The sequence below is a fragment of the Cnephaeus nilssonii genome, assembly GCF_951640355.1.
Source record: "Cnephaeus nilssonii genome assembly, chromosome: 14".
Classification (NCBI taxonomy): domain Eukaryota; kingdom Metazoa; phylum Chordata; class Mammalia; order Chiroptera; family Vespertilionidae; genus Cnephaeus; species Cnephaeus nilssonii.
In genome coordinates this window covers 44,600,306-44,622,930 of record NC_137085.1, presented here as the reverse complement: position 1 = coordinate 44,622,930, position 22,625 = coordinate 44,600,306, and the positions used below count along the sequence as shown (strand labels likewise).

At 40.5% G+C, this 22,625-nt stretch overlaps 1 protein-coding gene across 1 annotated transcript in view; it reads left to right on the top strand.

Annotated features, from left to right (window-relative positions):
* The window catches only part of PGM5 (phosphoglucomutase 5), a 165,048-nt gene that overhangs the window by 86,713 nt on the left and 55,710 nt on the right, over positions 1-22,625 (top strand). The window contains exon 7 of the mRNA XM_079789899.1: positions 14,007-14,122. Within this exon, the coding sequence (XP_079646025.1) occupies positions 14,007-14,122 (116 nt within the window). The remainder of the gene's footprint in view (positions 1-14,006; positions 14,123-22,625) is intronic.

Below are 22,625 nucleotides of genomic sequence, written 5' to 3'. Positions count from 1 at the left end.
CAGAATATATTTCTCAGTTAATCTTAATCAGTGTTTCCCATGTGCTAAATGACACCTCAGCCCTGTGAAGTGCTCCTTATAAATCTGAGCAGTATTTCTCTACCCTCTCCTTTAAGTTTTACAGTGAAATGAGCATTTAGTTCTGAGAAATTCCACAAAGATAAAGAGGTCAGTTTTAATATAATCTGCAACTTTTTCACAATAAACTTATAGCCTTGCACTTGGTAAACTGATGTACCCTTATTTAGAAGTAAGGTTATCAATCTTTTCAGCCAATCCTTGGTATAATTCCATTTGGAAATTCGTCCACCATAGCTTAACTTTATCCTGAGCTTTCAATGGTCTCATGTACTTGCTCCCACCTGTACTTGAAGGACCTCATTCTGGAATCTAAATTACCCATGTAGGAGGAGCCTGTGTTCAGGTAGACCCTGTGATGCTTGCATAGAATTAACCAATATCTCTAAGCACTTAACTCTGTGCCAGGCAGAGCCCTTGCCCTCCAGAGGCACACGGATTACTAGTAGAGTCACGTGTCCCAGCGTCTAATTCAATATCCTGCACTGAGTGTGTGACAGGCGGGGTTTGTAGTGGCAGCACAAAGGGAGGGGCAGATTAACATGACAAGTCAGGAACCAGTCTGATGGATGAAGAGTGTGCTGTGTATCTTCCATTTGCTCCCAAGACCCTCTTTCCCTCCACTTCCTGCTCTCGGTCCTACAGGCTGACCTCTATGGACTGTATCAACTGACTCACCTTCAGATTTCAGTTGGGTTTGGACAACTGGTGTGGCTCAGCAGTTGAGCGTCGACCCTCGACCCATGCACCAAGAGGTCCCTGATTCGATTCCCGGTCAGGGCACGTGCCCGGGTTTTGAGCTTGATTCCCAGTAGGGGCATGTAGGAGTCAATCGATGTTTCTCTCTCATCATTGTTTCTATCTCTTTCTCTCTCACCCTTCCTCTCTCTCTAAAATTTAATAAAAACATATTAAAAAAAGAATCTTAGGCATTGCCCAGGCTAATTAATTACAGCTAGTGTGCATGGACTTGCCTTCTGCCTGCAGAGGCATAGCCTATGGGACAGGGTAGAGCTTCCAAGCTCCACTGCAGCTCTCGTGGCATCAGCAGCTTCTGGCTGGTTCTCTGAACCAAATGCTATTGCATCTCATCATTTTAGTCATTTAGTCCTATTAATTCTTCAGAGTTGCAAATGTCTGAAACCTGTTATTACAGAGGAGGAATCATATCCCACTGGGTTTTCAAGTTGAACTAGTGAGGGAGAAACTGTAATTGGAATAGCTGGGGTCTCAGATAATCTTGCAAGACAGAAGTACACACTTAATTTCTTCTTTGTGGCTCTTTTGCCTTCTATACTTTGGAGCCCTTGAACCATGGTTGTTTATTTGCCACTGTATAAATAAACCACAGCTTGCTTGTCTGTTGCCCTACTGAAAAACAGGTTACTTCTGGTTTTACTCTTTTTCTGTCTCGGAAATAGTCCTGTAATAGACATCCTTGAATCACATCTCCTAGTGCACATGTACCAGTTTCTCTGGGACAGATACCCGAGAGAGGGCCTTGCTGGGTCATTGGGCCTGGTTAGCTTTACTAGGAATTCTCAAATTTCCCTGTAAAGTGAGTGTGAGTGTACTCATTTACAAACTGCCATCAATCTTTGGGTTTCTGATTTCCCACCACTATGTGGAATTATTAGAGTTTTTCTTTTTTATGTGACATGTGTGACGTTATCTATTCCTGATTATTATATATTTCTATATTGGCCAATTAATCTTTCTCTTCTGTGAATTGCGTGGGTCATTTGAGTTTTTTTATCCTGGTTTACAGGACTTTATTTAGGATGATTACTAATCCTTCAGTTTTCTGCATTGCAAATATTTTATTTTAATCTAATGACTTACCTCTATTTTTGGGGGTTTTGACAAATAAACATTTTTACAAATTTTAATGTGGTTAAATTCATCAGTCTTTTCCTTATATGTATTTAGACCTAAAATGTGAAATACTCTGCTCATTCTTCTTAATTCTCCCCCCCTGCCCCCAAGTCTTACTTTAGTTTACCCATGGAGGTAGATTGCCAATACTCTACTGTCAAATTTTAGACTGAAAAGGTTTAAATTAAACATTTTTGCCTGGCCAGTGTAGCTCAGTGATTGAGTATCAACCTATGAACCAGGAGGTCACGGTTTGATTCCCAGTCAGGGCACATGCTTAGGTTGCGGGCTCTATCTTTCATCATTGATGTTTCTATCTCTCTCTCCTTTTCCCTTCCTCTCTGAAGTAAATAAAAATATATTTAAAAATAAATAAGCAAACAAACAAATAAATAAACCAGTTTAGGTTCATAATTAGTCTAATAGAACACTGGGGACAATCACTGAGTTCCCTTTGGCCCTGGTAAAATTGAACCCAATATGAAACACTCGCGCAAGAAACAGATGTTTGTTTTTTGAAAAGTAAGGTTAGAAGTAAGGTTATCAATCTTTTTGCCATGATATCTCCTGTTTAAGATATTATTCATAGAATGGTGATGCAGCATGATGCAAATACTAGTTTTCTCTGGGCTTTGTTCTTTCTTTGGAATGAGTATCAATTTACAATCTCTGTGTAGTTAATGTTTAATGCCCAGATGTACCTTCTCTCCTTTATGATGACATAGGATCAATAAGATTTCTACAATACCATCCAGGAAAAGATGCTCATTGAACCCAGAAGAGAAAACTAAGGAACAACTTTAAGAGAAGAAGTTTTGTTTAATGAGATGTGTTATCTCCTAGGTCAGAGCTCTCACATCAGTTCTTACTGCATTTTGTCTGTAGGAGTAAATGAATTGATTCTAAATCTTCTTATATAGGCTTGTTAAAAACGCTTCAACATGGTGTCTACATAACCAAAAATTCAAAGCAAAACAAAGGACGAGAGGATGATTTACATTTTGTTATTATGGGAATAATCTCATGGGAATATGAAGGACAGCTGACAGTCCCTTTATCTCAAAACTTAGCTGGAACAGGTGGGGCTTAAACTTTCCCTGCCCTAGCTTCTGAGCAATTTTATTCTTTGAAAATAATTAGGACTAGGAACAGTTTACATCAGAGTACTTAAGCATCAAGATTGTAAACACAAACACTTGTTAATTCCAGACATAGGATGCTAGATTATTTACTGGCTTAAGAGAGTGAAACTATGATTGTTTCAATTTTACATATTTTTCTCTTGGCTCTTTGGTAAATTTTACAAAGCCAAAATTTTCTTTTATGTAAAGTCAAGATCCTCAGAAATATGCCTGCCTTATGTTTTCTAAGAAAATTTAAAATCTAACTGGGAAGGATTCTATTTTCCCCCCATAGCACCTACCTAAAATACAAGTGCAGAAGCTTCTAGTTAAAACATCAAAGGCCCCTGGGTTTAGGGGTCCACCTTTGTTTGTCTTATAATTGGCCTAAATCTAGAAGTTTAGAGGGAACATGAGACATTCAGTTAGCTTTAGCTTTTTCTTGTAAATGTTTCTTAAATTGATATGTTTGTATTCCTTTGTGTTAAATGGAAGATCCAATATCAGAAATAGTGATAATGTTGTAGAAGTTTTGTGGTTGTTAGAGCACTTTCTTTTCATCCATATATATAAAAGCCTAAGTGACCGTTGACCGTCCGACCAGTAGGTATGATGCACAATGACCACCAGGGGGCAGGCGCTCCGACTGGTAGCTATGATGTGCACTGACCACCAGGGGGGAGATGCTCAACGCAGGAGGTGCTGAGCTGCGGTGACTTGGCAGCTGTGGTTCTCCGGTGATGCACCTAGAACCAGAGAGGAGGGAGCCCAGTTTTGGGGTGCGTCACCCAAAAACCACCCTCTCGCAATCTGGGACTCCTCCAGGGTTGTCAGAGAGCAAGTTTCAGCCTGATCCCTGCAGGCCAGGCCGAGGGACCCCACCAGTGAATGAATCTGTGCACCAGGCCTCTAGTTATAGATAATCTCATTTTGATCCTTACGACTTCCTTGATAAGGCAAGCAAGGAAGGTGTTATTTAATACTGGTGCACGAATTCATACAGATTAAAAGGAAATTAATTAGAAGAATATTTTATTTAGGCTCAGGAACAAGCAGCTCTCTGTTCAGGTTTATATATATTATGACAGCCTCATGCTTTATAGTTATTGTACCTGAAAGTGTGAGTTGCCCCACTCCAAGATGAGTTTAAGAGTAAACTTTAAGATTGCTATTAGGAAACAAGGCCTGGTTGAACTCTGCCTAATGCATATTTGTGAGTTTAGTAGGCTGCCTTAGAAATGCTTCTAAAATGCAAACTCACCTAAGCCTTTTACTTTAGAGCAGCTCCAGCCAGCAGTGCCATATATCAAAGAAGGGATCTGGGAGTGAACTAATAGATATGAAAATAATGGAGGAAGAATTTGAGGGTAGTTTTGTTAAATGTTTGCTAGACATTAACCAGCATTTCCAGAATACTACTAAACTCCATTCTCAGTAGTTTATTTCTTGAAATTATGTAAACATGACTAATTCAAACATGTACTAAGTCTTAAATACCATAGAGACCTTTTTATTTTATACTAGAGGCCTGGTGCACAAAATTCATGCATGGCAGGGGGGTGGTTCCCTCAGCCCAGCCTGCACCCTCTCCAATCTGGACTGCTGGCTCCTAACCACTTGTCTGGCTACCGGTTTGATCGCCACCTAACCACTCCCCTGCTGGCCTCATGGCCCCCAACTGCCCTCCCTTGCTGGCCTGATCTTCCCTAACTGCCTCTGCCTCGGCCCTTGGCTTTGTCCAGAAGGAAGTCAGACGGTAGGAAGATGTCTGGTCTCCCGGTCTAATTAGCAATTACCCTTTTATTAGTATAGATGTTTAATTGAAGTATAATGCAAATAAAGAAAAGGCTCATACATTGCTCAAAGACTTTTCACAAAGTGAACACACACACATAACTACTATCTAGATCAAGAAACAGAACAGCACTCCTGAGGCTTCTTGTTCACCATTCCAATCGCTACTTCCTCCCTCCTTCTCAGGACAGACCTCTGTCACCAATGATTAACTGTTTCCCCCTATCTTTATTGAGGTATAATTGACAAATAAAATTGTATTATATTTAAAGTATACAACATGATGATGTGATATTTGTATATATTGTGAAATGATTACCACATCAAGTTAATTAACACTTTCAGCACCTCACGTAGTTACATTTTTTTATTTTTTATTTTTTTTTGGTGAGAATGCTACTCTCAGCAAATTTCAAGTATATAATACATATTATTAACTATAGTTACCATTCTGTACATTGGATCCTCAGAACTTATATATCTTTGAAAAACATCTTCCTATTTCCCCCAACCCTCAGCCTCTGGCAACCACCATTCTACTCTCTGTTTTCTATGAGTTTGACTTTATTTTTTTTTAGACTACATATATAAGTGATACCATACTGTACATATTTCTTTCTGTCTGATTTTACTTAGCAGAATGCCCTTCAGGTTCAACCATGTTGTCACAAATGGCAGGATTTCCTTTTTTGTGGCTGCATATTATTACATTGTATATACATAGTACAATGTCTTCATTCAGCTATCTGTCAACAGAAACTTGGGTTGTTTCCATATCTTGTCTATTGTGAATAGTGATGCAATGACCAAGGGAGTGCAGATACCTTTTGAGATCCTGTTTTAATTTCCTTTGAATATATACTCAGAACTGGGAGTGCTGGATCATATAGTAGTTCTTTTTTAAAAAATGTTTTTATTGATTTTTAGAGAGAGAAGAAGGGAGAGGAGAGAGAGATAGAAACATCCATGAGAAATATAGGTCAGCTGCCTCCTGCACGTCTCCTACTGGGAATCAAGCCCGAAACCCAGACCTGGAATCAAACCTGTGACCTCTTGGTTCATGGGTTGATGTTCAACCCCTGGTTGAGCTATAGTAGTTTTTTTTTTTTAATTTTTTTTGGAAACTACATACTGTTTTCCATAATGGCTGTACTAATTTATGTTCCCACCAACAGTGCACAATGGTTCCCTTTTTCCACATTCTCACCAGCTCTTACCTTTTGTCTTTTTGATGAGGGCCATTCTAACAGGTGTAAGGTGATATCTCATTGTGGTTTTGATATGCATTTCCCTGATGATGTGATGTTGAGCAAGTTTTCATATATCTGTTTGTCATCTTAATGTGTTTTTTTTTCTTTTTGGAAAAATGTCTATGCAGATTCTTTGCCCATTTTTTATTGGATTGTTTTCTTGTTATTGAATTGTAAGAGTTCCTTATATGTTTTGGATAGTAATCACTTATCTGTATATATAAAAACCCAGCGACTGGAATGGCTGAACAACCAGAATGACCAGAACGACCTGTGGCTATGAGGCACACTGTGGCAGCCAACCAGCCTGATCCAGGCCCCGATCCGGCCCCTCCCTGGCCGGCCCAGCTCCCGATAGGCCCTCAACACCCTGATTGGGGGCAAGGCACCAGCCTGGCCCGATGAACCCCCATCGGGGTGGGCTGGCCAGACCCCACCCATGCACCCAGCCGGACCCCACCCGAATTTGTGCACTGGGCCTGTAGTTGGCTATAGTGTTTGCAAATATAATCTCCCATTGTATAGGCTGACTCTTCATTTTGTTGGTTGTCTTTTGCTGTGCAGTAATTTTTTAGTTTATATAGTTCCATTTGTTTAATTTTGCTTTTTTTGCCTGTGCTTTTGGTGTCAGATCTAAAAAAATACCTAAACCAGTATCTATGGTTAGTTTTGTCTATTTTTGAACTATAAATGGAAATATACAGTACATATTCCTCTATGTCTAACTTCTTTCACTCAATGTTATGTTTGTGAGATTCATTAATATTTTTCTATATAGTGGCACTTTGTTAATTTTCTCTGTTCTGTGCTATTTATCTTTGTAAATACATCACATAATACCATAATCGGTATTAATTGGCATTCCTTTAGCAATACATGAGAGTTCCAATTTTCACCAAAACTTGGCAATACCACTCTTTTCAGCTAGTCTTGTGGGTGATATCTCATTGAGGTTTTAATTTGCAGTTTCCCAATCTCTAATGAGGGTGAGCATCTTTTCATATGAGAATTGCTCCCTGGAATATTCTCTTTTTTAAGGTGCCTGTTCAAGACTTTTACCCCCATTTAAAGGTTATTTGCCCTTTTATTGAATTACTAGAGGCCTGATGCACAAAATTTGTGCATGGGTAGGGTTCCTAGGCCTGGCTGGTGATCAGGGCCAATCTGTCGGGTGACCGGCAGGGTGATCAGGGGGCCCCCACTGGCACCGGCCTTGGCTGGGCTGGTGCCACCCACTCCAGCGGGGTGATCTGGGGCCAGTGCCGGCCCCCTCACTGGCCGGCCCCAGCCCCCGATCAACCTGCTGCTGCCTACGGTCACCTCCCTCTGCAAGGTGACCATCGGGGAGGTTAGGGGCCCCCTGCTGGCACCCACCCTGGCTGGCCTGTGGGCTGGGGGCAGTTCCTGCACTGAGCGTCTGTCCCCTGGTGGTCAGTCCGCATCATAGCAATTGGTGGTTCCACCAGTCATTCTGCTGTTCGGTCGATTTGCATATTAGGCTTTTATTATATAGGATAGGAGTATTTTTAATATATTCTTTTATTTCAGAGAGGAAAGGAGAGTGAGAGATAGAAACATCAGTGATGAGAGAGAATCATTGATTGGCTGCCTCCTGTGACCTCTTGGTTCATAGGTTGATGCTCAATCCCTGAGCCACACAAGCTGGGCTAGGAGCATGTTTAATGTAAGTTGCATGTGAAGTCTTGTGTTGAATATACTTGATACAAATATTTTCTCCTTGTCTATGTAATTGGGGATTTTCAAAAAGGGGCTGAGAGTTCAGTGTGTAGGCAGTAAAACCATGAACCCTGCTTGGCTCTCAAGAAAGTGGACATTTGAAGATAAATCAAAGGAAGAGGTACCTGGATCTTGTCCTCTTTAAATCTATTACAATAAGCTTGAAGTAAGATTCCAAGAGCAGCTGGGTATGCTCCTGCACTGATTATATCAGTCATTACCTAGGTTAATCCTCCTTTCAGTCATTATTTATTTGCTATCCTTTCACAAGCTAAAGAAACCTTTATCCTCAATCCTTTGATTCTCATTTGGTCACACCCTAATTCTTTAAGCTCCTATTTCCAAGAATGCCTTCGTCATCTTGATAGCCCCACTACTTGGAGAAATTCTCTTTGCTTACAATGACTAATTTAAGTAAAACATGCAGAAATGAATTATATATTTAGGAAACTACAAGTATAAAATAGAGATACATACCCTCCTGATATTTAACAACACAACTTAAATAATAGATATTAATCAAATGAAATCATACAGCATTTTTTGAGGGCAGGTCTGATTGGTGCTATATTATCCTAAATCCGTGGTCGGCAAACTGCGGCTCTTTGGTCCCTTGAGTGTGGCTCTTCCACAAAATACCACGGCCTGGGTGAGTCTATTTTGAAGAAGTGGTGTTAGAAGAAGTTTAAGTTTAAAAAATTTGGCTCTCAAAAGAAATTTCAATCGTTGTACTGTTGATATTTGGCTCTGTTGACTAATGAGTTTGCCGACCACTGTCCTAGATATTTAATAACTATAAAGGTATATAAGATGCAGTAGTCCCTGCCTCAAATAATTTCTGACCCATACCAAGTTAGAGGAAGCTCAGTGGCAGGAAGGGTTTTGTGTGTGTGTGTGTGTTGTGTTTTTTTTTTGTTTTGTTTGTTGCTAATTTATGCTTTTTAATATCAGTGAAAGCATCTGTTGCTGTCCATTGGTGGTCTCCGAGCCTCTGAGGGAGAGAATGTGGCCAAGCCTAAAAAGAACCTCTTCTGGGAAAAGCTGTGTCCCATGGGGACACCAGCCATGTGGCAGGTACCATGCTGAGGGCTATGCAGGTGTCCTATCAAAGATAGTCCTTCATGGGCTTAGCCAGCCTTCCATTGGGAAGTCCTCCTGCTACCTAGCCTAAATGTGCAGGCTGCCCTGGGCTGACCAGGAAGGGTTACTTTGGATTGATTGTGGCAATAAGACAAGGGTTGTATTAGTTAAGATAATGGAGTTTCTTTTACAAAACTTATCCCCAAATATATAATGGATCAAACATAGCAAAACTTAAAAACTCAGTCACCAAAAGTTAAAAACAGGTGTTTTTGATTGGTAATTCATTCTGCTTGAAATATTAATTTAGAGATTCAGATTCTTCCATCTTGTGGGTCCACCATCCTCAGCATGTTGTTTCTGGGATTGCTGGGCTTGTCCATGTTAAGCTGTAGAAGGAGAAAGAGCATGGAGGATAGAAAGTTCTAATAGCCAGATATGAAAAGGGTGTATGTCATTTTCACTTGGGTTCCATTGGCTAGAACTCCATCCACCACTATGTGGCCACTGCTAACCGTGAGGGAGGTCAGGAAGTATAGTCCAGCTGTGTGTCTAGGAAAAGGATTTTTACAGGCTTCGTGATGGCAGGGCATTTTAGACAGGTCTTGATGCCACGTGAAATTTTTTGACAGAGATTGGAAAGGAGGATTAACCTAGGTCCGTGGTCGGCAAACTGCGGCTTGCGAGCCACATGCGGCTCTTTGGCCCCTTGAGTGTGGCTCTTCCACAAAATACCACGGCCTGGGCGAGTCTATTTTGAAGAAGTGGCATTAGAAGAAGTTTAAGTTTAAAAAATTTGGCTCTCAAAAGAGATTTCAATCGTAGTGTTGATATTTGGCTCTGTTGACTAATGAGTTTGCCGACCACTGACCTAGATAAAATGAAAAGCATGAAGGTCTCAGACCTAAACAGAAAAAAATGCAAGAGCATATTTGAAAAATAAAAGATAGTCCAGTTTTTCAGGAGTATGTAGGGAGTATCATGGGAGAAACTGCTAAAAAGATAGGCTAAGGCTATTTCCAACCTGAAGCCACATTTTTTGAAGTTTTAAAATCCATACTGAGGAGCTTATATCTACTTTTTTTTTTTTTTCCCCCATACTAGGGCTCACTCCCACTTGCAGGAGAATTATGGCCCAAATTCATTTTCTTTCTTTTCCTTCATACTCTGGTCATTCCTAGAAAGTGAGTTCTTATGTTTGCCTCCATAACTCGGTGGAAACAGTCAAGGAAAGGGGTGCAGACCCTCAGCATGAGCAGCTTTATTTTGAGCTTTTGTACCAAAAGGTTTCAGAGACTCATGAGGGGCTTCCTGCCAAAAACCAGAATGGTATCTACTGAATGCTGTTTGGGATGAATCCCAAGTTCAGTAGGAGGAGGGAGAGGAATTCCTTTCTGACTCTAGGACACAATCAACTCGTGCTCAAGATCCTGAAATTTAACTACCCACGTTGTTATCTTAGCTTGCATAGCTCCAACTGTGGCTCATAGTTATAAACGTATCCGGTCCTTTAAATTCCAACCTCATCCTTCAGCCTGATGACCTCCTGACAGTGATTTATTGGGAAGGGTGGGAGCTGGGGAAATCCTTTTCCCTCCCTTTAGATCTGCCAACTTGGCTTTGAATCTCCACGAATGTTTTGGCCAAATAATACACATCCCCACACCCTCTACTTTCACCTCTGCCCCATTCTCCATTTGGTAATCATATGCATTCAGATGTGCTAAATTAATTTTGACCCAGGCTTTCACTAGGTGCTGCCCCTGGAAAGCTTCTGTGTGAATTATTCTTCCTTCCTTGAGCTTCAGAGCATGATATTAATGGCTTTGAAAATTTACCTTCGATCTACAATTTGGGGAGCATTTGTTTCATTGTTCCTACCAATTTATAAGCATGCTTGTCTATCCTTTTTAGACCACTGAAATAAAGTGAAAACAGACTCTGAGGTAACATCAAAAAGGTGCTTCTTTTTAAAGCAAACTTGAAAGAGACTTAGCCCATACTTTTTCAAGATCCTGAACACATTAATTATATTAGGATTTTATAGAAAGGGAGGTGTTTATTAACCTGTGTCAAGAGTTTCTAAATAATTTTTTCTTCTAGGTGGCCAGAACCACACTTAAAGAAATCATCATTACATTGTGTTCTTTGTCCTATGTGCATCTTTCTTCCTCTTTCACTAAGATACCTTTGCTGGTCCCTCTGCATGGCCATCTTCTACACTTATGGCCTTCAAATAACTACACCTTGCTAGTGGCAGGCATTTGGTGTCTTTTTCTTTTGGGTGCTTGCACATGGAAAAGGTAAAGTTCCTCAGGCCAATGTCTGGGTACCAGTTCATTCCCCAGCATGCTTTGAGATCTATGTACCTCTTAAAGCACTAAAACATTTGGGGAGACAACATGATGTAGGGAAATAGAACATGAGCAGAGACTAAGCAGACTTGGATCCAAATTCTTGCTTTGCCTTTTACCTCTGTGAGACCTGAATAAAACCCTTGACCTCTTTGATCTTCTGAGCCTGAATTTTTATAGCATTGACTAGAGGCCCATTGCACGAAATTTGTGCACGGAGAGGGGGGCTGTCCCTCATCCTAGCCTGTACCCTCTCCAATCTGGGATCCCTCTCACAATCCAGGACTGCTGGCTCCCAACTGCTCGCCTGCCTGGCTTCCTGATTGCCCCTAACCACTTCTGCCTGCCAGCCTGATCACCCCCTAACCACTCCGCTGCCAGCCTGATTGATGCCTAACTGCTCCCCTGCCATCCTGTTTGCCCCCAACTTCCCTCCTCTGCCGGCCTGGTCACCCCTAACTCTGCCCTCTCCTGCAGGGTTGATTGCCTCCAACTTCCTTCCCTTGCAGGCCTGGGTCCCTCTCAACTGCCCTCCCTTGCAGGCCTGGTGCCTCCCAACTGCCCTCCCCTGCTGGCCATCTTGTGTCCACATGGGGGCAGGATCTTTGACCACATGGGGGCATCCATATTGTGTGTTGGAGTGATGGTCAATCTGCATATTACTCTTTTATTAGATAGGATAGAGGCCTGGTGCAGGGGTGGGAGCCAGCTGGTTTGCCCTGAAGGGTGTCCCAGATCAGGATGTGGGTTCCCTTGGGGCGTGGGGCGGCCTGAGCAAGGGGCCTGTGGTGGTTTGCAGGCCAGCCATGCCCCCTGGCAACCCAAGAGGAGGCCCTGGTATCTGGAATTTATTTACCTTCTACAATTGAAACTTTGTAGTCTGGAGCGGAGCCAAGCCTCCTGCTCGCTCCGTGGCTGGCAACCATTTCTGTTGGGGTTAATTCACCTTCTATAATTGAAACTTTGTAGCCTTAAGCGGAGGCCTGGGCCTGGCCAGGGTGTGGGGAAAGCTTTGCTTTCTCCATTGCTGGGGGCAACCCTGGCCTGCTCTCTCCAGCTCCGTTGCTGCTGCCATTTCTGTTAAGATTTGTTTACCTTCTATAATTGAAACTTTGTAGCTTGAGTGGAGGCTTAGGCCTAGCAAGGGCAGGCGGAAAGCTTGGCTTCCTCCGTTGCCTGGGAAACCTTACTCTCTGTGGCTGTAGCCATCTTGGTTGGGTTTATTTGCATACTCGCCCTGATTGGCTGGTGGGCATGGCTGGTGGGCGTGGCTTAGGCGTAGCGAAGGTGCGGTCAATTTGCATATTACCCTTTTATTAGGTAGGATTAGTTTTATCTGTTTTTGAATTTTATCTAAATGAGACAATGCAATATATATTTGTTTGTTATTGTTTTTTTAAATGTGTTTTTATTGATTTCAAAGAGGAAGGGAGAAGGAGAGAGAGATAGAAACATCCATGAGAGAGAATCATTGATTGGCTGCTTCCTGCATGCCCCCTACTAAGAATTGAGCCCAAAACCTGGGCATGTGCCCTGAATGGGAATCAAACCATACCTCTTGGTTCATAGGCCGATGTTCAACCATCGAGCCACACTAGCTGGGCTGTTATTGGTTTCTTTTACTCAATATTATGTTTGTTAGATTTATTTAAGTTGTTGCATATATGAATAGTTCATTCAGTGGAATTTATGGTATTATGTTATAATTTTAAATTATTTGTCCATTCTATTTTGATGGACATTTGGATTGTTTCAGTTATGAATTGAGATTCTATGATAATTTTTGTAAAATCTTGTGTACACAAGATTTTGTTGAGTAATGTCACATACTGTGTTCCCCCAGAAGCAGCTCTGAGATTTGCTTATAGAAGCTTATTTCTTTCTGCCATCAAGATCAAAGATGCCTTTGAGATCAACACCAATGGGGGAGTAAGAAAGGAGGACTGGACATAGAAGTTGGACTGTGATGCAGTCGCAACAAAGGCCTCAGCCAACCTATAGGGAACTCTGGAGCTGAAATAGCCCTATAGAGTTGTGCCCATTAGAGGCAAGGAGGCTGGACCTTTACATATCCCTCATTCACCAGTTATTGGATGTGGACTGGCCCAGGGGGGTGAGCATGGTTTTGAGTGAGATATCTCTCTTTCCCAGAGAGTGGGGTCACATTTGTGAGTTGTCATCCATCAATAGTCTTAGCAGTTGGTAGAATGAGTGTTCTAATCCTAAAAATGTTAAAATGTGGGCATGTGTGGGCACGTGTGTGTGTTTAGGGTGAAGCTGAGCAGTGCACCACAGTGTCCATTACATGTCATTAGTAATTTCTATGAGTTGAATTTCTGGTCCATAAGATATGTGTATATATTAATCTTTAGTAGATACTGTCAAACAATATTTCAAAGTGTCTGTACCCAAGTACCATCTTCATTTAGATTCTGAGATCCCCCAAGTTGGATCTCACCACAAAGATAAAGGAACATTCATAGAAGGGAAACATAAATGTGAGACTATTCTCTATATTAATATATTCTATATTATTGGGAAAGAAAACTTGAGAACCACTGGCATCTAAAACTGGCACCTAAAAACTGTCAATATTGTTCAGGATGTTTTGAAATCTAAGTATGGGATTAATAGAGCCTAAAGATATCCTTTTGTGCTGAGAGAAGAAAAGAAAGGGAATATATGAATTGACTGTTGCCCTGGATTTCATTTTTCAGAGTGGCCAAGTCCATGAAGGTCCCCGTATATGAGACCCCAGCTGGATGGAGATTCTTCTCAAACCTGATGGACTCGGGACGGTGCTCTCTGTGTGGAGAAGAGAGCTTTGGCACTGGTAGGCTTTGTTGGATTGGTGTTTCTGGAAGGGGTGGCTGTAGCACTCTGTGACCCAATTTTGGAAACCTGCGAGCCCACTATGACTCAAAGGCTAGAGGCAGAGTTAGAGGCAAATAGGTAAATAAATAAATAAATAAGAAAGAAAACACCTAGTGGAATGTGTGTTATGATACACTTACCTCATCTACCTATTTCTCCTTTTTTTAAAAAAAAATAAACTTCCATTTCTTTAAAAAATTTACTGAATTTAAAAAAATTAATGAGTAGAGAGAATATCATATTGAATTTCCATATGCTCATTAGTTTCAACCATCATCAACTCATGGTCAATCTTGCTTTATCTCTACCCTTATCCATCTAGGGAGCCCTCCTTTTTGATTATTGTGAAGCAATCCCTAGTGATTCTTTAAGTATAATGGCTATCGAGAAAAAAAAGTATATAAACACAGTATCATTATCACACCTAAAAAGGTTAAAAAATAATTTTTTGCCCTAGCTGGCTTGGCTCAGTGGTTAGAGTGTTGGCCTGTGGACTGAAGGGTCATAGGTTCAATTCCAGTCAAGGGCATGAACCTTGGTTGCAGGCTCGATCCCTGGCCATAGTCCTGGCACATGTGGGAGGCAACCAATCGATGTGTCTCCCCCCATCGATGTTTCTCTCTTACTGTCTCTCCCCTTTCCTTCAATTCTCTCAAAAAATCATTGAACAAAATATCCTTGGGTGAGGATTAACCAAAAAAAAAAAAAATTTCTTCTTTCAAGTATTTTAAAGATGTTACTTCATTGTCTCTGGCTTGCTTAGTTTCTAAGAAGTGGGCTCTAATTCTCATTTCTGTTTCTCTCTATTGAAATTCTCCTACCCTTCCCCCGCAACCCCCAACCCCGTCCTCTGGCTGTCTTCAATATTTTCTTTTTATCTTTTAATATGTGTTTTGTTGTTGTTGTTGATTTCAGAGAGAGGAAGGGAAAGGGAGAAAGATAGAAACATCAATGATGGGAGAGAACCATTGATTGGTTGCCTCTTGCATGCCCCCTACTGGGGATTGAGCTCGCAACCCAGGCATGTGCCCTGACCACGAATGGAACCATGACCTCCTGATTCATACATAGGTCGATGCTCAACCACTGAGCCATACCGGCCAGGCTCTTTTTATCTTTTCTTTTCAACAGTTTAATTTATAATATTTCTAGGTATGTGTATTTTTTTTAAACCTTGCTTGGGGATCTCTGGGATTCTTGTTTGTTGTCTTGAATTAATTTCAGAAAATTCTCAGCCATTATCTTTTCACATATTTTTCCCCTCTTCCTCTTTTCCTTCTGGGACTTTAATTGCACTTATGTTAGATGAATTGTGACCATATGTTGTTTCAGAGCTCTTACATCCACTGTTTGGTTTTGTTTACTTTTTTCCTTTTGTGTTTTAATTTGGATAATCTCTATTGGCATATCTTTAAGTTACTGATTCTTTCCTTAGCTGTGGCCAATCTACTGATGAGCCTACTGAAGGAATTCATCATTTTTGATACTGTGTTTTTATTAATAGCATTTCTCTTTGACTTTTTAAAAATAATTTTCATCTCTCTGAAAAAATTCTTTTTATATATGTTGTTTATATATGTTTATGTGTGTTGTTTAGATCACTTAACATATTAAAGGTAGTTATTTTAAACCCCCTGTCTGATAGTCCTAATATCTGGTTGATCTTAGTTTCTGGTTTTCTTGATTGCTTTATCTCCTAATAAAGGAGTGGTTTACTCTTTCTTGCTTTTTATTCAGGCTGGACAATATATCTATATCTATATCTCTATATCAACAGTAGGACTCAGGCAAATAATATTTATACACATTAACGGGCATACCAATCCTTCTGTTACATCATTAGTATTTAAAGTTAAGTTAATCTAGTCAGGAGTTGAACTGGATTTGGGTTTTATTATTTCTGTTTATAATTTTTATTGTACCATAGGCTTTAATTTCTTCCAGAAGTAGGATAATTTTTGCTATGTGTTCAAAAGAAAGAGAGTGCCGGAGGAGATTTTTTCAGTGTTTCTACTTCATTTCAAGCTTCCAGCAGTTACTGTATATCTGTTATTAAAAAAAGACTTCTATCACCAGGTGCTTGACCATTCTTCAGTGGCAGCAGACCTCTGCTTAGCATTAATGTGGAATTTGGGGCTCAAGAAGGTTTCCTACCCTTTCTCCAGGAGCAGAGGGGTTTACTTCAATCCTATTCCAGTAGCAATGGTTCTTTGCCTGGGCCCTTTGGATGAGAAGGTTTACAGCTTGTACATTCAGGAGTTTAAGGCTTTTGTGTCTTGTGAAAGAAGGGGTTGGGGAACTGGAAGGGCTCCATGCTCGTCCTCAGCAGCAGCTGATCATCTCCTGCATGCCAGTACCAGCAAGTCTACCTTAGCAGCCAGGGACTTCTGATTATTCACTTATATGGAAGCGTCCTCTTTCTCCTGTGCTCTGCCAAAAGTGAGACTGTTTTGTGTCTTGTCTCTCCTCATGGGGGCTTGTCACTCTGCAATTCACTTTACTTTATTGCCTTGTGATTTAGGATCCCTAATGAGTTCAAGAAAAGTTATGATTTTGTAGGTTTACTGGCCTTTTAGTATTGCTGGGAGTGGCATTCTCTGGCAGATTTTCATATCCTAAATAGAAATGCAGAAGTGGAACTGCAAAAATAATTTATTAATAATTTCTCCTATTCTCCACACCTCACAACTTATTTTCCCCCCAGTTAGAATCCAAAAGATTATCACTTGTTGATACTTTTTAATTCTTCTTTAATCTGCATATTTTTCCTCCACATTTTTTCTTTCTAGTATTTATTCATTGAAGAAACTGGGTCATATGTCCTATAGAGCTTTAATGTTGATGTTCTCATTTTCCTTTTTAAATTGTTTAATGCTTATATAAAGAGGCTATTGAATAATATGCCTTTTCTCTGGTTTTCAACCACCTCAGCATATTCCATTAATTATAGCATTTTCTTTTCTAGAAACTCTACATTCTCTTAGGATTTTTTTAAGGAATACAATTATGTAATCTATTACTAAAAGATTTTTTTGTTTTCTAATATTTATACCCTTTATTTTTATATTCTGTTGTATTGTATTAGCTACAATCTTCAAAATAATATTAAATAATTGTAATACTTCATTATTTTAATGGAAATTGATTCAGTATTTTACTATTTAGTGTGATGATGGCTTTTTAGTATTGGTAAAATATTTATCATGTATACATAGATATTTTTTCCTCTTCTCATTTTACTTAGAGTCTTATTAGAAATGGCTATTGGATTTATTAGGTACCCTTTCAGAATCTGGTGATATATATATGGATATGTTCTTTCTCTTTTATTCTGTGAATGTAATAAAATACTATGATTGATTTGTTGATATCAAACCAACCTTGAATTCCTATTTGGAATAATAAATTTTGGTCATGTTTAAACAGATTGCAGTAAAACCATTCTAACTGGTTGTAATGACATTTCAGGCTATGTTGGGTTCCTGAGGACATTTCCTCCTGAGGAATTTTATCCTGTTACCGAAATCAGTTAGACCCTAGTTACTGTTAATGGTATAGGATGGATGGTATGCATCAAGCTCTGTCAAGTTCTAGTGTTTGAACTGAGAATGTGTGGATGGCAGCTCTGCTTAGAATAGTCAGGACTGTTATACCTTTTCTCTGCTAATACCTAACAAATTGAACAGCTTCCTTCCTCATTGTTGTTTTTTTGTGTCTAAACCAGTAACTGACTCAAAAAAAAATCGCAGATTATAATAATTCTGCCTCCTAGTTATTAAAATAACACAAATATAACAACTGGAATAGAAACTGGTAAGTCCAGGTTATCCTTTCCTCTTCATCTTTGTCTTTATAAGCATTTATTGAGTGCTGACAATTTACCATATAATTATAGTCTTTAAAATTAAAGGATAAAATATTAGATGTATAAACAATATTATACCTTAGTAATAAATATTTGCATACTTCAATTCAATAAACATTTACTAAGTACTTAACATTGTATAAGGTGTATACAATTATATGGTGTATCTAATACAAAATGCTTAAGATCATTCCCTTAAGAAACTCAAGATCTCTAAGGTACATAACAAGAAAGATGTACAGATGACTATTATACAAAGCAAAAACTTTAAAGTTCTACAATAGAGTAAGAGACAAAATACTATGGGAGATGAGAAAATGCTTCAGGACTAGAAATTGAAAGCCAACTTTATAGAAGAGATGGAGGTTGGGCTAGTTCTTAAAGAATGGAAAGGGTTTATGCACATAGAGGTGAAAGGACAGGGACTTGTCAGATGGGGAGGGAGCAATGACAAGAAAGGAATAGTGGTGGGAGAGGAGGAGATGTGTTGTGAGTAGCCAGTTGTTCACTTTGTCTGAACAGTGCTTTCCAGATATAAATCAAGATTCATTTGGGGTCATGAGAGTAGTATTATGTCATGAACAGCTTAAAATTTTTGTTAATTAACTAAAAACTATCAGAATACATTGCATTCGCCCTAGATGGTTTGGCTCAGTGGATAGAGCGTCAGCCTGTGCACTGAAGGGTCCCGGGTTTGATTCTGGTCAAGGGCACATGCCCGGGTTGTGGGCTTGATCCCCAGTAGGGGGCATGCAGGAGGCTGATCAATGATTCTCTCTCATCATTGATGTTTCTACCTCTCTCTCCCTCTCCCTTCCTCTCTGAAATCAATAAAATATATATATATATGAAAGAATACATTGCATTCAGTAAAAGTAAATGTTACTTGGAGAAATAAGTACATATAAATATGCACACAGGTATCTATGTATATAGTAAGTCTCATTGTAAAATGTATATATTTGAGGTAATGTCCTGAAATGTATGGAAAAGACTGATCTCTAGCAGGTGTCGGTCCACAAACTTTTTCTATAAAGTGGCAGATAGTGAATAATTTAGGCTTTGCAGACTAAAAGGTTACGAATGTTCTTTTTCACAATTACTCAACTCTGTCACTGTAGCACAAAAGCAGCCACAGATAATACATAAACAAATGAGTCTGTTGTGTTCCAATAAAAATGTACTTACACAAATAAGCCTAAGTCCACATTTGGCCTGTGGGCTGAAGTTCATTAACCTCTGAGGTATAGGATAGGGTGAAGAAGGGAGTATCAAGAAACAGGACTGGACATATGAGTGCTGCGGAGCCAGTTTTGGAAGCCCTTTGCCTGCCCAGCTTAGATGTTGGGACTTGACTTAACTGGAAATAGGAAACTACGGTCTGCGCAGTGGGAGGTCTGCTTGCACTTTTCAGCAAGCTTTGCTTTCAGACAATTATGCTGATTGCAACATGTAGAATGGACTAAAAGGGAGTTTTTAAAGTTTCTCATTGTTATATTTGCTTATCATTTTCCTTTCAAGGAGCACAAGAGATTTTTCTCTCTATGTAAGAGCCCTAAAAGTATTGCTTCCTCCACCATTCTTCAGGTTCAGATGACACTAGCATGATGGGACAGATGAAGCCCCTGAGCCCAAGAAGTGGTTAAGTGGTTCAACCAGGGCCCCAGAGCCTGGGAAAGACCCCCACTTGAATTGAGTTACAGCTGTATTAAAAGACAGGTCTCCTTCATACAGTATATGTGGCTTTCCACGGTGCTGATCAGTCTTTCTGATGAAAGCAATGACTAAAAATTCCATCTCTCAAGCACTCAGCAATAAATGACTGTTAGAATGCCTGAGGCACTGGGCCACTCAGTTTTGGAAGGAGAGAGTGGCTTCATTCTGCTCTCATGCTGGGTCTTATTAATGCCAGTTCCTGGACAGGCACCGAGCTGGTTGCATCAGAATTGCCTGGAAAGTTTGCTAAAAGTACAGATTTTCTATCCTACCCTTACTTGAAATTCCTGGCAGGGTGGAGCCTGAGAATGTGCATCTATAATAATCTATAATAATAAAAGCATAATATGCTAATTAGACTGGATGTCCTTCCAGACGAAGCCAGGGCTGCGAGGGAAGCTCAGGTCCCGGGTGCCAGAGGGAAGCTGGTGCCGGCAGCTGGGGGAAGGAATGCCTACTCTTGCACGAATTTCGTACATCAGGCCTCTAGTTTTAAATAAATGTCCTTCTATAGTTCTGATGTGCAGCCAGGAGTAGAAAATCAGCATTTTTGTTTTCCATTAGGCATGATAGGAAGAATGTGCCTGAGATGCTATATCAGGTGTGGTCCAGGAGGTCTAGAGGCCTGGGAATGTGAGGCTGAGGATTATATTCAAGACCTATCTATACCTGCTACTTATGGACAAGCCACGTGGCCTCTCTGACCCTCACTTCCATCCTGTGAAAGTCAGCTGATCACAGGATCTTCCTTTTTACCTTGGGATATGGTTTTAAGAATCAAGTAATTTACATAATTAAGGCAGAGAAAGTGGAGAGATGGAAAAGTTTTAGACCTGAGACTGGGGAGACACTTATAAAATTTAACCAGATTTTCTTGAGTGGAGGCCTTTTTTTAGTGTCCCTGAGGCATGGAGCTGTGTACCAACTAGGAATGCACATTTTAGTGCCAGGAAGGCTTGAAATTATGGATCTGCCTCATGCTCAAGAATGCCAAGCTTTTGTCCAAGATGAGCAGGATATATCTTGGATAAAAATTTCCCTTGCTGGCTTGTTGAGCACCCACAGCTTTCTAATGTGATGAGCTGGTGATAGTATCATAGTTCTGGTTTATTGCCCCTGGAAAGGTCCAGGTCCTAGACAATAGGAAACCTGTGTTTATTGCTCTGTCAAAGAACCAAGGTTATTTAAGAAGCAATCATCCTTTGTGCTAGGACCAGCTATTCACCACCTTCCTGGGAAGGGCCCTGGACAACTGCTTTACAGAGAGAAAGGAGAATCCTATATACTAAAAGGCTAATATGCAAGTTGTCCCTTCGACCAGGAGTTCGACCAGGGGGCGAGGCTGTCTGGCCAACCTCCTGCATCCCCTTCCCCTGGCCAGCCTGCCCCAATCGGCCCGATCAGGGCTGGCCGGCTGGACCCCACCCGTGCACGAATTTGTGCACCGGGCCTCTAGTATTTTATAAATCCTCAGATTTCAGTGTAAGAACACTGTTAATCTCAATGGTATTCTGGCTACTTTTCTAAAGTGTCGAATTTGAAGAAATCTGGGCTTTTTCCATATATGAAAGGGGATGTACTGAAATACTTAAACTAAAATGTAAACCAAAATCTTTGAAGTTTTTTGGCATTTGTCGATGATATGCTACTGGTTCCCATCGTTATCCATTTTCTAAGAAGTCATACAGTTTGGGCAGTGTATGAATTGTCATAGGCCAGAGGTTTTCCCTTTACAGGTAACACTGAAGAATTACTGTATTGTGAATACCTGGTAAAGCTCCAACATTGCCCACTATCTTGAGTATTACTATTACTTTTATTATTTATTAGAGGCCCAATGCACGAAATTTGTGCATGTGGGTGGGGGTCCCTCATCCCAGCCTGCACCCTCTCGCAATCTGGGACCCCTCGCTCCTAACCGCCTGCCTGCTTGCTCCTTACTGCCCTCCTGCTCGCTCCTAACCACCCTCCTGCTTGCTCCTTAACACTTGGCTTGCCACTCCTTAGTGCTGCCGTGGAGGCAGGAGAGGCTCCCACCACTGCCACTGCACTTGCCAGCTGTGAGCCTGGCTTCTGGCTGAGTGGCACTCCAGCTGTGGGAGCGCACTGATCACCAGGGGGCAGCTCCTGTGTTGAGCATCTGCCCCCTGGTGGTCAGTGTGCATCATAGGGACCTGTTGTTCTGGTCGGTCCACCGTAATAGTCGCTGGGCTTTTATATATATATATACACATACATATATATATGTATATATATATGTATGTGTATATATATATATATAGATAGATAGATAGATAGATAGATAGATTTTTAAAAAGCTAATATCAATTGCTACACAAATTTGCTAAGTAAAATCAAGCAAGACAACAATTTTTATTATTTGAAAGAGACTTCCCTCTGCTGAGTTTTTCACAATGATAATAATCTTTTTAAATGAGCACTATATATGCTGAGGTGTTGCTAAGCCTTTTGTATATATTCATCTTTTTCTGGAAATTTGGAATTGAATCCATGTCTACTGGTACCAATATGACTTGTCTATCATTGTCACACCAAGTTTTTCACTCTGAACTCTGGAGTACAGCCTGGTGCTCTTGAAGTTGGCTATTTTCCTAGTCTCTAGCACAAAAGCAAGAGGCATAGGATATGTATGTATTCCATGTCACAGGAAATCTCAGGCATCTTTCTAGTCTTTCAAGATTTGCTGGATCCCTCTGTTTGCCATGCAGAAATTGTAAGTGCTCTGAGGATGGGGGCCATGTCTCGCTCCTTCACCTCTTTTCCTTGCTATATGGCAGGCTTTGAGTGTTTGCAGAATGGGTGGAAAGGTGGAAGGAAGGAAGGAAAGGAACAATGAATGGAAGGTGGATGAATGAAAAAG